This window comes from Pyrus communis, chromosome 5 (assembly GCF_963583255.1).
Source record: "Pyrus communis chromosome 5, drPyrComm1.1, whole genome shotgun sequence".
Lineage (NCBI taxonomy): Eukaryota > Viridiplantae > Streptophyta > Magnoliopsida > Rosales > Rosaceae > Pyrus > Pyrus communis.
The window spans coordinates 10,736,938-10,756,325 of record NC_084807.1 but is presented as its reverse complement, the minus strand read 5'-3'; the positions used below and the strand labels follow the sequence as shown (position 1 = coordinate 10,756,325).

The window sequence follows — 19,388 nt, the reverse complement described above, 5'->3', positions numbered from 1 at the left end:
TTCCAATCGTCTCCAACACCTCAAATGGACCATAGAATCGTGGATGTAGTTTATGGAAAACATGTGAATTCAAAGACTAAAGTTGGTAAGGAATTAGCCTCAGATAAACCATATACCCCACTGAGCCCTAGTTTGGTACTGAGGTGATTCTGAAAAAAGTGGCTATCAAAACCGGCTTTTTTATGTTTTGTAAAAATTGAGCTTCATCTTTTTTTCACAATTTTGGGTGAAAAAAAGTCAAAAACACAAAGCTGCAAAACCCAGCTTTTTTCACATCTGTTTTACATAAAAGTTTATCAGACACTATAATACTGAATTTTTTTTTTTTTTTTTAAAAGCACTTTTACAAAAAAGTTTACCAAACACTCTGCTGCTTTATTTCACAGCTCCTTATTCTCACAGCACAGCAGAAACAGTTTTTTTTTTCAAAGCACAACAATACCAAACCAGCGTTGAGAACTCTCTTTTAGTTTGATGCTTGTTAACCTGAGATTTCATCCTGTTTTGTGCCCACTCCAAGTTAGATTTTAGGACTGCCAATATTTTGTCTCTCTTCAATAAAGCTTGCTCGACCACCTCTAACTTAGTTATGCCTAACTCATATGTAACAATTAGAGGAGGAGGAATGCCATAGACAATTTCAAAGGGAGTGAGTTTAGCTGATGTATGATAGGAGGTATTAAAACTCCATTCAGCCCAAGAGAGCTAATTGACCCATTTCTTAAGTTGATAACATGTAAAACGTCGCAGGTAAGTTTCAAGGCACCTGTTTAGAACCTCAGTTTGTCCATCACTCTGGGGATGATATCCAGAGTTCATGCTTAACTTAGAACCTTGCAATTTGAAGAACTCTTTCCAAAACAAAGTGAGAAACACTGGGTCTCAATCACTGACTATATTAGTAGGCATTCCATGAAGTTTAAACACATGGTTAACAAATAGTTGTGCCACACTAGTTGCATTATAAGGATGAGACAAGGCAACAAAGTGAGCAAACTTAGAAAGCTTGTTAATCACCACCATGATCACTGTTTTGTCCTTGCTATTTGGTAAACCCACAATAAAGTCCATACTAACAATGGTCCATATTTGTTAAGGAATTAGGAGAGGTTGAAGTGGAGCTATAGTCTCATACTTGTTTTGTTGACAGATAACACATTCAGACACAAATTTCTTGATATCAAGTTTCATACCAGGGCGATAAAAGCTTCTTTTCGCTCTTTGATAAATTTTGAGCACCCCTTGATGCCAGTAGTGGGAGTAGCATGGTGTTCTTCTAATACCTTCAGTTTCCAGGTAGTGGAAGGAATAAGCACAATTCTACCCTTACGTTTCAAAAATCTATTATCAATATGGAACTTTGACAACTGAGAACTTGCACTGTGTTTGTGTTTGTTGCTTGCTTGAGAAGAAATCACCTCTTGCATTTTATTTTGAATCCAATCATCCTTTTCCATTTCTCTTCTTAACTCATCAAGCCACCCAAAATAGGGATAAGTAATAGCCTTATATTCAACCTGGGATAAAGACATTTCCAATGGTATTTCAGGCATGCAGTTGGAACCAGAAACTCTTGAAAAAACATCAGCTACCCCCATTGTCTCTCCCTTTGGATCTCATAGTCGAATCCTAGTAACTTGGAGACCATTTCTGTTGGAATGGTGTATTGGCCCTATTATGGAAGAAGAACTTGAGGCTATGGTGGTCAGTTTTGATCATAAAATGTCTGCCTTGTAAGTAATTTTTCCATTTCTTAATGGCATGAACTATAGCAATGAGTTCTCTCTCATAAGTAGAGTGCTTGGTTTCTAGGACCCAAGGCTTGACTTGTAAAAGCCACAGATCTTCCTTGTTGCTACAAAACTGTACCTATACCATTTCCAGAAGCATCACATTCTAATTCAAACACCTTAGAGAAGTCTGGAAACGCTAAAACCTGTGGTGAAGCCATGATTTGCTTGAGCTTTTCAAAACCCTTAATAGCTATTGGAGACCATTCAAAGCCATCCTTCTTAGTGAGATTGTATAATGGTTGGCAAATATTTCCATAATCAAGTACAAATTTTTTGTAATACCCAATTAACCCAAGGAAACCCCTCAATTGTTTCACATTATTTGGAATATGCCAATACAGTATAACTTGCAAGTTAGATGGGTCAGTTGCAACCCTTTCCCTAAATAAAATGTGGCCTAAATACTCCACTTTACTTTGACCCAAGGAGCATTTTTGTTTTTTGACAAACAATTGATTCTCCTTTAACACTACAAATGTCTGCTTCAAATGCTCCAAGTGATCCATCTAAGTCTTGCTATACACCAAGATGTCATCAAAGAACACCAAAATGAAATTCTTGAGAAATGGCCTGAAGAGATCATTCATAAGATTCTGGAAGGTTACAGGGGCATTAATGAATCCAAAGGGCATCAATAAGAAATCATAATGGCCCTTATGTGTTCTGAATAGAGTCTTCTCAATGTCACTGGGATGCATCCTGATTTGGTGATGTCCTGACCTCAAATCCAACTTAATGAAATAACGTGCTCCAAACAACTCATTAAGCAAGTCATCAATACGTGGAATAGAGCATCTGTCTTTCACAGTAATAACATTTAGCTCTCTATAGTCTATACACATCCTCCAAGTACCTATCTTTCTTTTTAATCAAGACGACTAGAAATGAAAAGGGAATGTGGCTTAGTCTTATAAATCCAGCTTGAGGCAAGTCTTGAACTGCTTTCTCAATCTTAGATTTCTACAAAGGCCCATAGTGATAAGGCCTGATATTAGGTGGTTTTGAACCAGGGAGCAATGGTATGTGATGATCATGAATTTGAGATGGAAGCAAGGTAGTAAGATCAGAAAAAATGTCTTCAAACTTGCGCAATATTGTTTGCAATTCTGATAACTAATGGTTGGTTAGATTAGAGGCTTCCATATTACATTCAGGTAATGAGTACAACATCATACCCAAATTGGAATCAGAAATTTCCTTATCAAGCTGTTGTAAAACTTATTCTTTACCAGAGGTTTAGGAGGAGCACTGTGATGTAGTTTATATAAATTGGACCCTTTCTTTAACTCCAAGGCAAGCAATTGGAAGTCCCCAAGCATTGGACTCACAGTTGATAGGCATTCAACTCCTAATAAAATGTCACACCCTCCCAAGGGTATAGAGAACACATCAGTAACATAATCATAGCCCTTAAGTGACAAGGGTACCTCATTGTGACAACAACTGCCCTTGATTTTACCTCCATTAGCTATTATCTCTTCAAATTGTTGATCACTCTAGAGTCTAGCAAGATTCTCACAAGGTGATTCCTTACTACTCCATCTATAATAATTCAAGGTCTGGATCAAGTTGCTCATTTTTCTCACTTACATCTTCCTGCACTATGTCAAGCATAAGGAGCTGTTTATGTGGATATTTGTGACCTCGAACCCATTTATCTTCACAAAACCAACACTCTCCCCGTTCTTTCTTTCTCTTAACCTTTTCAGGTGTGAGCTTCTTGTAAGGAAGGACTTTAGGCCTAGGTGCAGCTAACTGAGGCAATAATTGGAGCTGTGGTTTGTGGAAGGCTACATGCTTACCATTAAGAGGCTTCAAATCATTCAATTTAGCATCTAATTGAAGAGTAATGGATATGGCCTCATGCACAGTAGTAGGTCTTAACAGTTTAACATCGTATTTCAATTCTCGTTTTAAACCGCCTAGAAAACAACTTTTCAACATAACTGGACCAACATCACCATATCTAGTAGCAAGCTTATGAAAATAATGGAGTCATTTAGAATAACTGATTGAGAAGTTTGAAAAGGGCCTCTATACTATCCTTAAATTTAGTAGGGCCAAATTCTTGGCAAAATGCCCGTGTAAACTCTGGCCAAGAAGGGGTAGTCTGCAAGCAATTTCGCCAACGGAACCATTGTAAGGCTTCATTGTCAAAATGGAAGGAAATAGTGACCACCTTCTAATGCTCAAGACTGGAGTAGTATGAGAAATATTGTTTAGCCTTATAGATCCACGCTAATGAATCATCCCCTTCGTTGAAGCGAAGGAAATCTAGCCTCTGCTACCATTGAGGGTGAGGAGTGAAACCACCACCATTGTAATGATCACGGCGAGCATGGCGCGGCGTTTCTAGGTTGTGATAGTCAGTATCATTAGTGAGGATGTGTGGTAGGGCAATGGGATTTAGTGGTTGCACGACTAGATTTGAAGTTTGGTCGCCATCACCGAAAAAATACTGCTTGTGACGAAATTGTTCAAGAAAAGATTGAAGTCGGAGATCCCAAGATGCCAAGAAGGAAGCATTGTTAGCTGAAATGGTTGTCTGAATGGTTTGAGGCAATTTGGAAATAAGGGCTTCAATAGGGCTCATACGAGCATTCATGGCAGAGAGTTAGGAATTGTTGGTGTGTTGGGGCATGCAAGAGGGAAACCAGGATCGATTGGCTAATACCAATGTTAGGATTTAACTACCAAATCTTTATCTCAAAACCTACCAGTAGCAACAATGGAGGAATGGCTATGGTGGAAAAGAAGCTGAGCTTCAAGGATTTTTTTTTTTTGTAATAATATTTTTAATTCAAAATGACCGTTGGCCACCCCCTTAGTGTGAGCAACCCCTTATACAACTCAAGTAACCATTAACTGCCAGATGGCCTTCTTAACAAATTAATGAAAATAGTAACTTATTACTTAATTAACCCACTAATAGTGATTAAGTCAATCACTAATACAAGTCATATTAGCTTTTGGGTCTCAACATCACATGGCGCATCTCTATAGGAATTTTTCACTTTTGCTTTCTACTACCCATTGTGAGCAAGCAATTGCAGACTTGGTACTTTCAAATATGTTACGTAAGCAGAATATTTAACTTTTAAATTTGATTAAGAACAAACTTGCACTTTCAAGTATTTCCTTGAGAGATGTAAGGTAAGTCTTGCAGTTTCTCTTGTAATGTTCTTCTTTCATGTAATGCAAACATGTTTCCTTAGGGCTCATTTAGTATAAAAGATTGGATTGTAAATCACGTTCTAAATTCAAGACATATTGAAGGTAGATAAGAATGACAAGTCTTCGCTTTTAATTAGAATAAGATAATTTCTCCTTCTAATTCTCTCATTTTTTGAGAGGAGTGGAAGGGATGAGTTTTTTGAGTAATCATTTTCCTATCCTTAAGTTGGTCTCAATTTCTAGTTTGTTCTTGCAACATACCTTAAAAATGGTTTCCGTTCTATTCCAATCTAATTATGTATACCAAACGAAGCCTTAGTCTTTTTTTTTTCATTATTTTTTTTTTTTTATCCTTAGCAAACAAACATGTTTAGTAGCTCACTGGGAGTGTTGTATGTCTTTTTCATGCTTCAATTCATGATGAACTGTGAGAATGAATCAGACAAGGACGCAAGATTGTAGTCCTTGAAAACAGTATGTACTGATGCACTAGAGCTTCTTTGACCATTTTGGTCTTGATTGCAGTTTTTGACGTAAAACCAATTTAATTCAGACCATGCCTCCCTACAATTAAGTACCAAACTCATCATTGTTATATATCTTCCTTGCTCATTCAACAAAATATAAATAAATATCACTAGATCAAAGACTAGTTGGTTAAATTCGATTCAAATAATGTATTTTACATTTTAGAGACAACTCTTAAATTTTGATCCAAGGATAAAAATCCTTGTAATTGATAGGGTTAACTACATTTTACACTCTTCATGTTTGATGTGATTTTTAATATGGGTCATGAATTTTCAGTATTATCATATTGCATCTTAAGGTACTGAAATTCTATCAATCTCTACCCTTGGTATGATTGATTGTATAATATTCAATAAATTGATAACTTCGTGAGCTTGGGACCCTTATGCACGTGGTAACGTGTAAGCCACACTTGCACTACATTGGCAAAAAACTTATCAATTTAATAGATGATTGGATCATCTCCAAATGAGGTGTCAAAGGCGAATTTGAACCACATTATTCTTAGCCCATTGAGAGACTAAGCCCAACCGCTCTCTCTTAGTTAGATAATAAGGATAACTAATAAAAAAAGCTTGAAAAGAAAACTTTGAGTTTTAACGATAAGGACAAAAATAAAGGGTAAAGTGCATAGTACCAGGATTGACTTTTTAATGTAAAAATGTAGTTTTTCGTTAAAGTGAACAGTACCAGGAGCTTTTCGTTAAAGTTCCCTAGATAATATTGATTGTTTAAAAAAAAAAATGATTGGACCATTTCCAAGGAGGTGTTTGAAATATAAAATTTAGATATGAAGGCTTATGTGGCACGTTAATTTTTTCTTTAAATTTTATTCTTCACTCGATATGTGAAATTTAAACTATTATTTATTATACATTATTTACCATTCATAATTGTAATAAGTATTTTAAAAACAAAAAATGTTAAAAAAAATGATGAAAAACATTTATTAATCACTAAAAATAAATTTGAAGTGGCTGTCAAATTTGACAGTAACCCTTTTTGATGTCAATCCACATCATGTCGTATAAAAATTGACATTTCGGTTGAAAAACACAAATATTATCTTTTTTATTGTTATTGCTAATGTGAACTTTTTGACTCTACATTTGTAGATGCTTTTAGAGGTTCAAAAAGATAAAAAAATGTAAATTAATACAATTTTAGAATGGTACAACGTGAGAAAATAGAATTTGATGACCGATTTTGAAAATCACCGCAAATCTAGAGAGTACAAAATGTAGACAGCCCTAGTTGATCGCGAAAGAGTAAGGGTTTGATTATAATAAACATATTATTTGTGGGACGATCGAGTAAATTGGCCATTTTATAAACCCAAAGCGGGAAGAAGAAAGACACCACCTCTACCATTTGAAAAAAAAACCCGACTTCTGCGACAAGCTTTACCAAAATCCCCCTCCAATGGCTAGAAACAAGGTAACAAAACCTCCTCAATTCTTCTTCGTTCTGAAAAATTGTCCAACTAAAAAGCTACTGGCTTTGTTTCCACTCTCCAAATCTCTCATTCCATTTTTCGTTTCGTTTTTCTTCTTCTTGGGGTTCCATTTGATTTGGTCCCTTTTTTATACTCCAAAACTCGGAAAAAACCCTCAATTTTCCAGTTTCATATGATACCCAAGTTGTTATTTTCTGCATATGGATTAGGGTTTTGAGGATGCTTAAATTTGGGTAATTTTTGTCAGATTTTAATCTAACAGTTTTTATTTTTATGTATTTGGGGATAGGATGCTATGGTTTTGTTGATTGATGTTAGCCCGTCGATGCACAAAGCTCTTCCGGAGATTGAAAAAGTTTGCTCTATGCTAATAGAGAAGAAGGTAAATGGTTAATTTTAATTGGTTTTAGAAATTTAGAGTAATGCTGCTGTTACAAAGCTGATCGAATTTTCTGTATTTGGCAGTTGATTTACAATAAATATGATGAAGTAGGAGTTGTATTGTTCGGAACCGAAGGTACCCTTTTAGCTTTCAAATAATTAGTTGCAGCAATTACATCATTGTGCTTAATTTTTCTGTGATCTCTAGTTGTTATTTGGCTCTAAATTTAGCTTTTACAGTAACTATTCTAGTACTATTACTTATTAGTGGTGCTGTTTCATCTCACAGACACTGAAAACGAACTGACAACGGAAGTGGGTGGATACGAGCATGTAGTGGTTTTACAAAATATCAAAGTTGTTGATGGGCATCTTGTTGAAACTCTACAACAACTCCCACGAGGAACTCATGCGGGTGATTGTATCCTTTTAACTTCTAGTTTTTTTTGGTTGTTGGAAATATCCTTAGTGCGTGAAAACTTTAGTAGCTGCAATTTCTTCTTGGCCTGAACCTTCTGCTGAAAAATTTCCCATTCTTACTTTTGTCCTGCTTTGATTTAAAAGATTTATAATTTTCTCATAATCTTTTTTTCACGTTCCTTCCATTTGCAATTTCTTTTCTCTAGTTGAATTTTTTCGATAAGAGTTTTGGTGAAGAACTTTTTACATACTCGCACACTAATTATATTCCGTCAGAAAGCATACATTTTCAGGATACATTCTCTCTTTAGTTTGATGAATTTCTTGTCATTTTCATTCGAATCTAAAGGGAGATGCCTTTTAGTATAACTGCATAATCTGTATAATGGCCTACTGAGAGATGGAAAGTTTGGAAGTGCTTAATTATGTGATCATTTTCACGTCCCTGGTGCCTTGACTTTCTGGATAGTTCTTGATGCCATAATTGTTGGGTTGGATATGCTGATCAAGAAATATGGAGAAACATACAAAGGAAAGAAACGCCTTTGTCTGCTTACAAATGCACAATTTCCTACTAAATTTCCGCAAGAGGGTACTAAAGAAGAACAAGTCACCACCATTGCCGGTCACATGAGTAAACATGGTATGAGAATGGAAAGTATAGTTGTGAGAGGAAAGCTTACTGGGGAAGCTGATAAAAACATAATGGATGAGAATGATAATCTATTGGGTATATTTTCAAAGAAAACATGTGCAAAGTTGGTACATGTTGAGAGTCCAACTTCATTGCTAGGTGCTCTTAGAACTCGAAAGATATCTCCAGTTACAATATTCAGGGGTGATCTTGAGCTTAGCCCCAAAATGAAGATTAAGGTGAGAGCTTTTATGTTTTATCAAAGTAATTCAATGAAGCCTTTTTATCCCATTGTGCAGAATTATTGTCACACTGCTATTGTGCATGCCAATGATGTTTTGTGACCTTCACACCTAAGTAATTGCATGAGTTAGAAGTGGATTGTTGAACCACTGTCTACAGCAGAACAGTCAGACCTAAGTAGGCCTATATGTTGATCTACACAAGGGCCTAGTTTCTGGTGGTGGAGCATGTTATGTTCCATTGGCATGAGAGTCAATCTACTAGCTGGTACTCGTAAGCCTGTGCTTGGGTACCCTGTATTGCACATGAAAATGACAGCACCAAAATTTGAATGTTGAGCTTCAGCGACTCATTTCACATGTTACATTGGGACTATGGGTACTTTTTGAGTATATGTTCTGGATGACAGAATTGAATGAACATACAATTGTAACTGTTCTCATCTTAAAGCTTGATGTTGATTCTTGCGTGTCTTAAGTTATCCGATTATATATTTCTTGTATGTTGGTTTTCAATTAATATCATATAGACCGGAGGGATGGTGTATTATAAGTTTAGAATTTATTTTTCCAAGAAATTATAATATGTTTGAGAATTTTTTTATGTGTATTGTTTACACATTTAATGGTAAACAGGTATGGGTTTACAAGAAAACATCGGAAGAGAAGTTTCCCACTCTGAAGAAATATTCTGAGAAAGCGCCTCCAACAGATAGATTTGCTACACATGAAGTCAAGGTGGACTTTGAGTATAAAAGTGTTGAAGATCCTAGTAAAGTTGTGCCTCCTGACCAGAGGATTAAAGGTTATCGTTATGGCCCTCAAGTTATTCCCATATCATCTGCTGAATGGGATGCTGTAAAGTTCAAGCCAGAAAAGAGTGTGAAACTTCTGGGATTTTCTGATGCTAAAAATATAATGCGGTAAATTTTTATCTGTTTTAATTTGTCCTTGAATATCAATTGAAATGACAATATTTTTGATATTTTCTTTTCCATTTTTTTGGGGTTCCTGCCCTATGCATAAACATAAATCAAAGACATTATTACATGAAAGATGTCAATATTTTCATCCCTGAGCCGGGTAATAGAAGGGCCATTCTTGCTGTTTCTGCCCTAGCAAGAGCTATGAAAGATATGAATAAGGTGGCAATTCTGCGCTGTGTTTGGAGACAAGGACAAGGAAATGTTGTTGTGGGGGTCTTAACACCTAATGTCTCGGACAATGACAATATCGTGAGTCTCAAGTCTCAGTATCCATTTTCAGACTGCTTAAAATACCTTTTCGTTTCATGGTTTCCCAGTAATTCTGAATGGTTAATTGTATTTATGGGCAGCCTGATTCATTTTACTTCAATGTACTCCCTTTTGCTGAGGATGTTAGGGAGTTTCAATTCCCATCTTTCAGTAACTTCCCAGAATCGTGGCAACCAAGTGAACAACAGCAAGAGGCTGCAGATGACCTTGTCAAGATGCTTGACCTTGCACCACCTGGCAAAGAGGAGGCTCTGCTGCCTAGCTTAACCCCAAATCCTGTCCTTGAGGTACTTCGTAATGCAATTTTGTCTATTTCAGGTGCTCCTTTCCCTTTGTGGAAATTTTTGAAGAGCTTTAGGGGCTATACAGTATTATTTCTAAAAGAGAAATTGTTTAAAGATGATAATGTGTCAAGCGCACGCAAACGAGCACCGGCCACAACGGCTGGAAACTATGACCAATAGAGTCATGACTACTATTTTGCTTGATTAGTCCCTTGCATGACTCTTCTTCACACTGATTTCGGGCTTCCTGGTGTTATTTCCCTTGTTATACCTTATGGTTTTTCAGATGAAAACCATTGCAGATTTTGTCCTTTTTTTTCAGCGCTTTTATCGTCACCTTGAGTTGAAGTCAAGGCAACCAGATGCAGTTGTACCTCCACTTGATGAAACTCTTAGGACGATTACTGAACCTGATAAAGAGCTTGTTTCTCAAAACAAGTCTATTATTGATGTCTTTCATAGCCGTTTTGAGCTCAAAGAGAACCCAAAGGTCATTACTCATTATCATCCAGTCAGTTTATATATTTTTGGCAATCCTACCACAGAAATCAAGTTTTATGTGTAACTGGTTTGCAGCTGAAGAAATCAAGTAGGCGATTTTTGCGAGATAAACCATCTGGGTCAAAGGAGGTAGAGGATCATCTTAGCATTACCGATGGACCTAATAAGGTTGAGAAAATTGGGGACGCTACTCCTGTCCAGGATTTTGAAGCTATGATCAGTCGTAGAGATAGCCCAAAATGGGTTGGTAAAGCAATTAAAGATATGAAAAACAAAATACACGACTTAGTAGAGGACTCTTATGAAGGGGATAATTATTCAAAGGCACTGGAATGTTTAATTGTCCTCCGCAAGGGTTGTATCCTAGAGCAGGTATGCCCCTTTCTCTCTCATACAAAGTGGAGCTCGTCTTATTTGTGCTGCCATGATTTCCCTCTTAACCTTTATCTTGTGGAAGGGGACTTTCCTCTTCCCCTAAAAGAAAATAGTACGTGGTTACATCTCTTCATACCTGTCTTATTGACAATAACGAGTGACAGATTGGTGCATGTCTACTTCTGAGTAGAATGGTAAATTATAAAGAAATGTAAAGGAAGACATGTTAAATTGTGATTTACCCCACCTCAGCTTGTAAGGAGGAATGGCTCCTAATGCTCAAGGAGTCACTAGTCAGACACATATTTCACAATGGATGTCAGTACATAGGGGCAAACCTTTGCAGAGTTCTTTCACTTTATGTTTAAAGGCCAATTGAAACTAATGTTGTTTCAAATTTACGCCAATTGTCTAGTTAGTTTTGTTTTACAGGTTTGACAACTGTGGTTTTTACCTAACAATTGCATATTTAACTTCCGAAAGTCTGTCCTCTGCAGGAACCAAAAGAGTTCAACGATTTCCTGCGCAATCTATGTAAATTCTGCGAGGAGAAAGCCCTTGGCAGTTTCTGTGGATTTCTTGCATCCAAGGAGCTCACGTTGATTTCCAAGAGAGAAGCTATAGACAGGTTACAAATTCCTATGCTCTTTCCAGTTCTTCGCAGTGCATGGTTTCAAGTCATTAACAGTTTTTGTATCGTTTTCGTTACTTTGGCAGCCACTAATTTGATCTTTGTTTCTACATGTTTCACAAAATAGTGAAGTTACGGATGACGAAGCTAAAAGTTTTCTGGTCAAATCAGAGCCAAAATTGGAAGCAATGATTGAGTGATGTAATTGGTGTCTTGTGCTGTATTTGAGATATTTGATAAGAAATACATAAATGAACATAAACCCTAAATCCCTAATTTTGTTTAAGACAAAGGGATTGATCTGTAAAATAACTTGCAATACAAAGTTTGGCTGCCTATTAAGTTTCATACCCTTTTCTTGTTCTGCATATCTTGTTTATTTTTGTTCCTTGATTCTCTTCTAATTTATTGAATTTGAAGATTATAAATAAAAAGAGTGAAAATCATTTTCCTTCTTTAATTTATAAACCCAATGGAATCGCAACTCATTAATCATAACTTTCCTCTTTTCTTTAAAGAAGGGAAAATTGGAACTTCAAGAAAATTTCAACCTTAGAGAATCGTTTCTTTCGCCTAAATTTGTAGGAAAGTTTGAGTTTTGTTTCCCTTATAGTCATGGAGAAAACTCTATAGGCTAGAGACTCACATCCTTCACCTATACACACACACAACTTTGTTTAACTATCCTTCATCTACCCTTCTTTCGCTCAGTCCAGATTTTTTAAGTTTTTCATCATCGAATTCATGGCTTTCGTAAAAATTGCCGCCATATTCTTCTTCTTCTCAATGGCATTGACTCTTTCTAAAGGCTACATTGATTTTGGTAATTTCCATTAACGTACAAAAGTTCGAATCTCTCTTACCGTAATTTAATGTAAACTATATCTTGTATAAAAAAAAATCCTTCGTAAAATCGTAAGTTGATGAACATTGAATCTTTCTGACAAATTAATCAGATTTTATTAATTGATTTATATATTTATTAATAATTCTATTAACATGCAGAACATGCATGCATTCGTATAAACGTTCACATAGAGCAAGCAGTCCAAGATTCAGAGCCGCCAGATGATCGAATCTCCGGTTACTCGGACGAGATCAAGGTCAGCAGAACGTCACCAAATCCGAGTTCGACCGGAGGAGCTTCTCATGATCGATCTGCAGGATTACCGAGTTGCTATATGTGGTGGCTCTGTTGATAGTTAAGTTGTCTTCAAATTTCCTTGGCTGTCATTGTATTGTCTTATATGACAAGTGTAAGGTCTGGATCCATTTACTTTTGTAGGTCTCGTATGTCCTTGTATTAGAGACGTATTGATGACCTACTATGTATGGTTAAGATTGGATTCAGTGCCTAAAGGAATGTAGGGGAATGTTGGCTATATGCTGTGCAATGATCAGAGCAGCCGCAATCATCAATATTTGCAAAAGTTTCTCTTGAAGAAAGCATCAAGTTTTTTCCCTTCTCTCCTTCATATTTCAAAACTAAACTAGAAATTAAACACTCAAGTCCTAAAATTTATCAGGCTCAGCCGTAGGACCTGAATTTATAACCACTCTTTTCCTTGCCGTCATCTTTGCATTTTTTTAAGAAAAGATTTTAGTGTAATTTTTGCATTTTTTTTTTTTTGCTCCTGAATGTTTCATGATTCATTCGAATTTAAATGTCACTCGATTTCGCCACTTAGTATTACGATTTAGTGATATTCTTCTTCACTTGTAAATGAAAGGTCTTAGGTTCAATTCTCACCAAAGGCGAAGTTACCATATTATTATGGCAAATCTATTGTAAGGCTTAGCTCACCCCCCATCCCAACTCTTAGCGTTGATATTATCGTTTATTCAAAAAAAATGTCACTTGATTTCAATTTTGTGTAAAATTTTGGTTGAATTAATAATTCAATTTTTTTTTTGGTAGCGCTATAGATAGTTAGTTGTAGGCTGGAGAGGAATCCGTGGGTATTGAACCCGTAACAAGTTGCATAGGTATGATTGCTTTCCGCCACTGCGGTAAAACAACATTCATGAATCAATTACCAAATGTTTGGTGCAATTTATGTAGAGTTGGATTTTACTTGGTTTTGACTTCTTGTTAGTTCAATTGAATATGTAGGACTCCCGTGCGAGTACAAACCGGTGAACCTACCAGCTGGAGAGCAGTTCATTCCAGGTGAGTTTGAAGCGATATTATGCTCATTACAAGCCACATTCTCTTGCCAAACAATCCGGCACGTTAATGTTGTCAAATTGTTACTATAAATCCTTACTTTGGTGGGTACTGGATACTTATCGAATGTGCGGTACAAATTCACAGCCAGGCAATGTAACATGCCAGATATAACCCCTTTAAAAATGCTGCCTATGTTTCCAAGGTTCAATAAATTAAGCCTATTTTTAATGATTGAGTTGCAGAATTCAAGTGTTTGAATCATCTTCATTTTGTTCCGGTGTTGGTCGATGGGGATACAGTGGTTTCAGACTCCTTTGCAATATTGCTGGTTAGTGTAGTTTGTTGGGAAATGCATCATCTGTTTCCAGTTTTTAAAGGTTTACTTGTGCCTCTAATTGTTCTGTTATTTGGGTACAATGTGTTCTTGTGGTGCTCGATTAGTATTTAGGGGACAAATATCCTCAGAGACTGTTATTGCCAGCTGATCCTCGGCTAAAAGCTCTTAAGCTCCAGGAACGTTTGTACTAAATGTGAAGTCCACATCCAATTTAAATAATTTCTGCACCTGAAGTTGACTAGCCTAGTTTATAATGGTAGTTGTTCTTTACACCGTGCACAAATCTAAGTTGTAGATTCAGGATTTGAAGAAATAACAACATATGCTGAAGAATATTCTAATTTTATATGCCCTTGGGAGGCTTTCAGAACGCTAATCAGGTAGCTCATGAGTGGACTAGCATATCTTTATTTTATTTTTTTATTTATAATTATTATCATTAAGGAGAGAGGAGAGAGTTTGAAACTATTACAATAATTTAGGGGAGAGGTGAGTTTTGAACTTGGAACTTAGGGGTGGAAACCCAACACTCTATCCACTGAGATATTGGACCACATAAGTGAACTAGCATGAGTGGGCTCAGAAAAAAAGTATCTCAAAGTGTTACAAAACCTTATCCTTTTGTTTTTTGTTCGAAGTGAACTGAGGTTAGTCGTGTATCTTGTTCAAATGATGAGAGAGGTGAAGTTTTTGTTGAAGTTAAAAAATTGACTTCGTCATGGACTTATTGTTCTTTTCTGATTTCAATTAGTGAATATTGTCGCAGGCCGCAAGCATTATCAGCTCTAGTATGCAGCCTCTTCACTTGCCGTCAGTGCTGGTACTTTTTGTTTCTTTAGATCATATTTGAAGAACGAAATTTTGCTCTACATTCATACCTATGCACTTAACCTTTTTTTTGTTTTAATATGTACTTATCATGTACCATTTGTTTCTGTAGAAGTATCTCACGGAGAAGTTTGATCCTGAAGAATCCCAGTCTTGGGCTCAATCGAATATAGAGAAAGGTTTCTTCGGTGAGTATCTGCATGTTCATGTTCAGTTTTTTAAGAATAAACTCTCTGCATTGTGGATGCTTATTAGGAGAACCTTTCACCGTTGGGTGTGGTTGTTATGTTGTAGCCTTGTTATTGTAATGTATTTCATATATACTTTTCTGCGGTCTCTGCATGAGAAGGCTTATACTTGTATTCCTAAATTCCTGTAATTTGTAAGAGTGATATATAATAGCAACTGCTATGAATGGGCAATTGCAGATTGACGGTTCATCTGTTATTATGCTTTCTATGTGCATATATCAAACTGAAAATTATGGACTTAAAGAGAGATCAATGGATTGACATGAAAAATTGCTTATTATCATGTCGGTCGAGTGTAAAATGGATCACTAGATTTGAATTCCGCATGACTTTATTAGTTGCAGGACTTGCATGGATGAACTTGCTAGGCTGCATTTATGTCTGGAACTGTTAAGTCGTTCTGTTTTTTGCTCCGTATTAAAGCTTTATATATACATGTAAATGTATCCTAATTGTTGAGAGTCAAATCCACATCGGGGAATTATGGTTGCATGTGCTTATAAGGAGTTGTGCTACTCCCCATATTTCTAATTAGTTTTTGTGGGACTCCAACTTCCTTCATTAATAGCCCGTTGGGTGCAACTACCAAAGATTGCTAGTTATTGATGCTCACACTCGTTACTTCTTTTCTCATATGTAGCCCTCGAGGCGTTGCTGAAGGATTTTGATAGCAGATACGCCACAGGAGATGACGTGTATATGGTCTCTAATCTGAACACTCAGTGATTCTTATTTACATTTCTTTAACTGCAATCTTATCTTAATTCTTTTAGTTTGAACAAATCTGAGCCAGCAAACTGCTTCTAACCCAAGACTTTGTTGGATGACATCAATAGTGTCAATTTGATATCTCCACGATGCTTGGATGTCTATGCACATGGAATAGAGCTTTCTTTTCCTTTTTTTTTTTCTCTTCACAAAATCGTTTTGTCGCCCAATGGAACTCGTTTTATCACCCATCTGACCTCTTTAGAGTATAACTAACCAATTAACGGGGTTTAATTGCAGGCTGACGTGTTCTTAGCCCCACAGATAGTTGTAGCTACCACAAGGTTTAATATTAACATGGTAAAATCTTTCCACTTATTTATTTGCCAGCTTTATATTTTGTACATTTGAGTACCAGTAGTTTCACTCCGCTCTTTGTTCGTTGTATATGTGCGTATATATCTGTTAGAAACACAACTTTTGGGGCAACTCTTAACTGTTTCTATAGTTATTTCCCCCCTCTAAAAGAATCGTTTCGTATCACTTTCTTCAGTATCAGCCAACATTATACTTATTTGGGTCCAACACATATTGACATTGCCGAATGCATATTGATTTAATTTTGAATTCATAAGAAAACCTGTGCTTCTTATATTGTGAAAATTATGGAGTTTAAGATGCATGCTTATTGTATATGTATATTTGTGATTTCATTTATGATGCATGCTTCTGCTATTATGTTTTGGTTGAAATCACAAATAGGGAGGAAGATGAACTTTGAGTTCTCTAGAAGATATAGTGGTCTTGATTATCTCGTTTTAATCAAGACATGTTGTTGTGATATATATCCAGACATTATCAAAATTTGGTTGATCTTGCTCAATGGATATTGAACTAGTCAGGATCAAATTGAATGCAAAAATATTGTGCTTGCTATTCTGATTTTGATCGTCGTTGAAATTGGTGATTTTGCGTTTATGTGAGATAAGTTTTTCCGAATGGATTGTGACTATCTTTTGATACATAGGTAGTTTGCATAATGGTTTAGGTGTATATGACTAAATTGAGATTATGCAATTGGTGAGGAATTGGGAACCAATTGGTTCATATCTCTGGTTTCTTTATTGGTTGTGTAGTACATTCTGCTTATGCTTAAGTGGGAGAATCATATGTTTGAATGTAAGCATAAGGCTAAGAGTTAGGCCGGCCATTATAATTCATTTGGTTGAATTATTTGTGTTACTTAATTTGTTTAAGTAATGAGAAGGATCCTATATGTCGGTTAGCATTCAAAAGGAAAAGAATTTGGTTTCCATATGGATTCTGATTCGTCATTCATTGTATTGGAATGATTTTTTAGTTAATATAGTTGCTATACCACATATTTTTCTTAACTTGGTTGTGTTAAGTATGGCCTCGATAAGTGGGAGCAAATTGGTTTGGTTTTGCTATATTGGTTCACATAATTACAAAGTGCAAAATAAGTATGTTGTGACTTTTGAGTTAATTATGCGATGTAACAGAAAAGATTCTTAAGTTCAATACTTTAAAATGCATAGATAAGTTGTATGTGAGGTTAAACTTTTGTTATCCAAAAGATTTGGTGATCACTTCTATGAATATGATGAAGCTGTTGATTGGATCATAACTATGCTATTCATACAATTATGAATAATTTTAAGTTAACAGCCTACTGTTAAGAATGTTTAGTATTTTTGATATAAATTTTGGGCTATATGAGTGAGAGTAGACATCTTGGTTTACTTTTGAGCTTAGATACATTACTATGAACATGAACTGGACATTGTGATTTGTAAGTTAAATCTGTATTTTGTGTTGCAGAGGCAATTATAAATTCATTGTTTTGGTTTATGTAAGTTGGTTGTGTCTATGTACTAGTGTGTTGATGAATGACTTATGCGATCACCTTTATAATAATTTGAGATGATTTTTGATTGTGATGAATCATACTCAAGTGGGAGAATGGAAGAGTATGAGTATGATTCTTACAAGTCTTGGGATAATTGATATTATAAAGAAGTCTAAATCATGTTAACAAGAGTTAATCCAATCATATTGGTATATTGAGGACTCTTGTGTTTGCTTGTTTATAGGACTCATACTGATATAAGGAATGCAATCTTGTATTCCTTGTAGGATTGTAATAGGGCAATCTATGTTTAGTATAAAAACATAAGCCACTGCTCTCACAAAATATACGCTCAATATTGAACTAAGATCTATTGTTATTTTGAGTACTTTTGGTTTTGCAAGAGAGGAGAAAGTACACTGTTTGAAGTCTGATTTGGCTTCTTCTTCTACTGCTTTTTACGGGTTAGTTTGTCATTATGTTTATCGAATTGTGATTTTAGTACTTGTATAAATTTGTGGTTCATGAGCATAATCTCTTAACTTTTATTTTTGATAAGTTTAGTCTTACATTTGTAACAATTGCATCCGTCAATCGTGGTTGTGCTGGTCGTTTGTGTAACAATGCTATGTCAATTGTTTCTATTTCTTTGTAAGAGAACATCACTCGAATTCTTCGTATGATCACATGTATTGGTATGAACAGAAAGAATGTAAATATCTATTTCTGAAAGGGTAATTCTAGGGAGACCAAAACTTTAAGCCAAATTTGCAAATCAAATGATGTGTCACCAATAGGAAGTAAGCATGTTAATCAACGCTTAAGTAATAATCCAATTATCAACAACCACATCATTTGTTTACAAATTTGGTTTAAGAATTTGGTCTCCCTAGCATTATCCTTTCCGAAATCAAACAAAATACCTAAACATACAAACAAATTCAACCATCCCATTCTTTAGTACAACTTCAGTCTCTCTCTAACTCCTGCATTCTAGCTTGTCACCTTTGTAAAGTTGACAACTTTTATAGTGAAGATGAGGAAAGTCACCGTGACTTCAAAACGTATAGGACAATGATGTAATTAAATTGCACATAGCATACAAGTGAATATGTTGGAGAATATAGCCCCACATCGAGAACTTCATAAGAATATATTATAACTACTGAATGCTTTCATTTCTAATTGCATTTGGGTCTTTTGTGCCAACACATGTCGGGGTGTGCAATTGGTAAATTTGAGACACTATTAATGTGATTAGTAGTGGTTGTTGGCGCGACTCTGAAATCTTAACAATACATTCATCTCAGGGGACCAGTACCATGTTGGCTACAATTGTGTTAGCATGTAATATGGGTGTAGCTGCATTGGTTAGATTGGACATGATCTCTATGTAATCTAGTTCAAATCCCCTTCTTCACAATTTATATTAGTCTAAAGTAGAATATTGTTTCCACTGGCACTACAATCTAGTGGTATTAATTTTTACATGCTGGTTAGGTGGGCTGTCAAAGTTTGACTTGCTTGAATGGTGAGTGTGATATCT

General features: G+C 35.8%; 2 protein-coding genes across 2 annotated transcripts; both read left to right on the top strand.

Moving 5' to 3' along the window:
• The first annotated feature begins 6,804 nt into the window (after positions 1 to 6,804).
• LOC137735089 (ATP-dependent DNA helicase 2 subunit KU80) lies at positions 6,805 to 12,022 on the top strand. Its single transcript, XM_068474462.1, has 12 exons — positions 6,805 to 6,935; positions 7,244 to 7,336; positions 7,420 to 7,471; positions 7,625 to 7,756; positions 8,225 to 8,628; positions 9,268 to 9,554; positions 9,671 to 9,866; positions 9,968 to 10,174; positions 10,494 to 10,661; positions 10,748 to 11,044; positions 11,545 to 11,675; positions 11,806 to 12,022. The coding sequence occupies exons 1-12, from the start codon at positions 6,921 to 6,923 to the stop codon at positions 11,876 to 11,878; spliced, it is 2,055 nt and encodes a 684-aa protein (XP_068330563.1). The 5' UTR covers positions 6,805 to 6,920; the 3' UTR covers positions 11,879 to 12,022.
• A 400-nt stretch (positions 12,023 to 12,422) lies between these two features.
• LOC137734279 (glutathione S-transferase zeta class-like) lies at positions 12,423 to 17,826 on the top strand. The gene is made up of 10 exons (XM_068473571.1): positions 12,423 to 12,501; positions 12,684 to 12,851; positions 13,792 to 13,848; positions 14,091 to 14,176; positions 14,290 to 14,369; positions 14,960 to 15,005; positions 15,126 to 15,201; positions 15,905 to 15,983; positions 16,272 to 16,332; positions 17,815 to 17,826. The coding sequence occupies exons 1-10, from the start codon at positions 12,423 to 12,425 to the stop codon at positions 17,824 to 17,826; spliced, it is 744 nt and encodes a 247-aa protein (XP_068329672.1).
• The last annotated feature ends 1,562 nt before the right edge of the window (positions 17,827 to 19,388 follow it).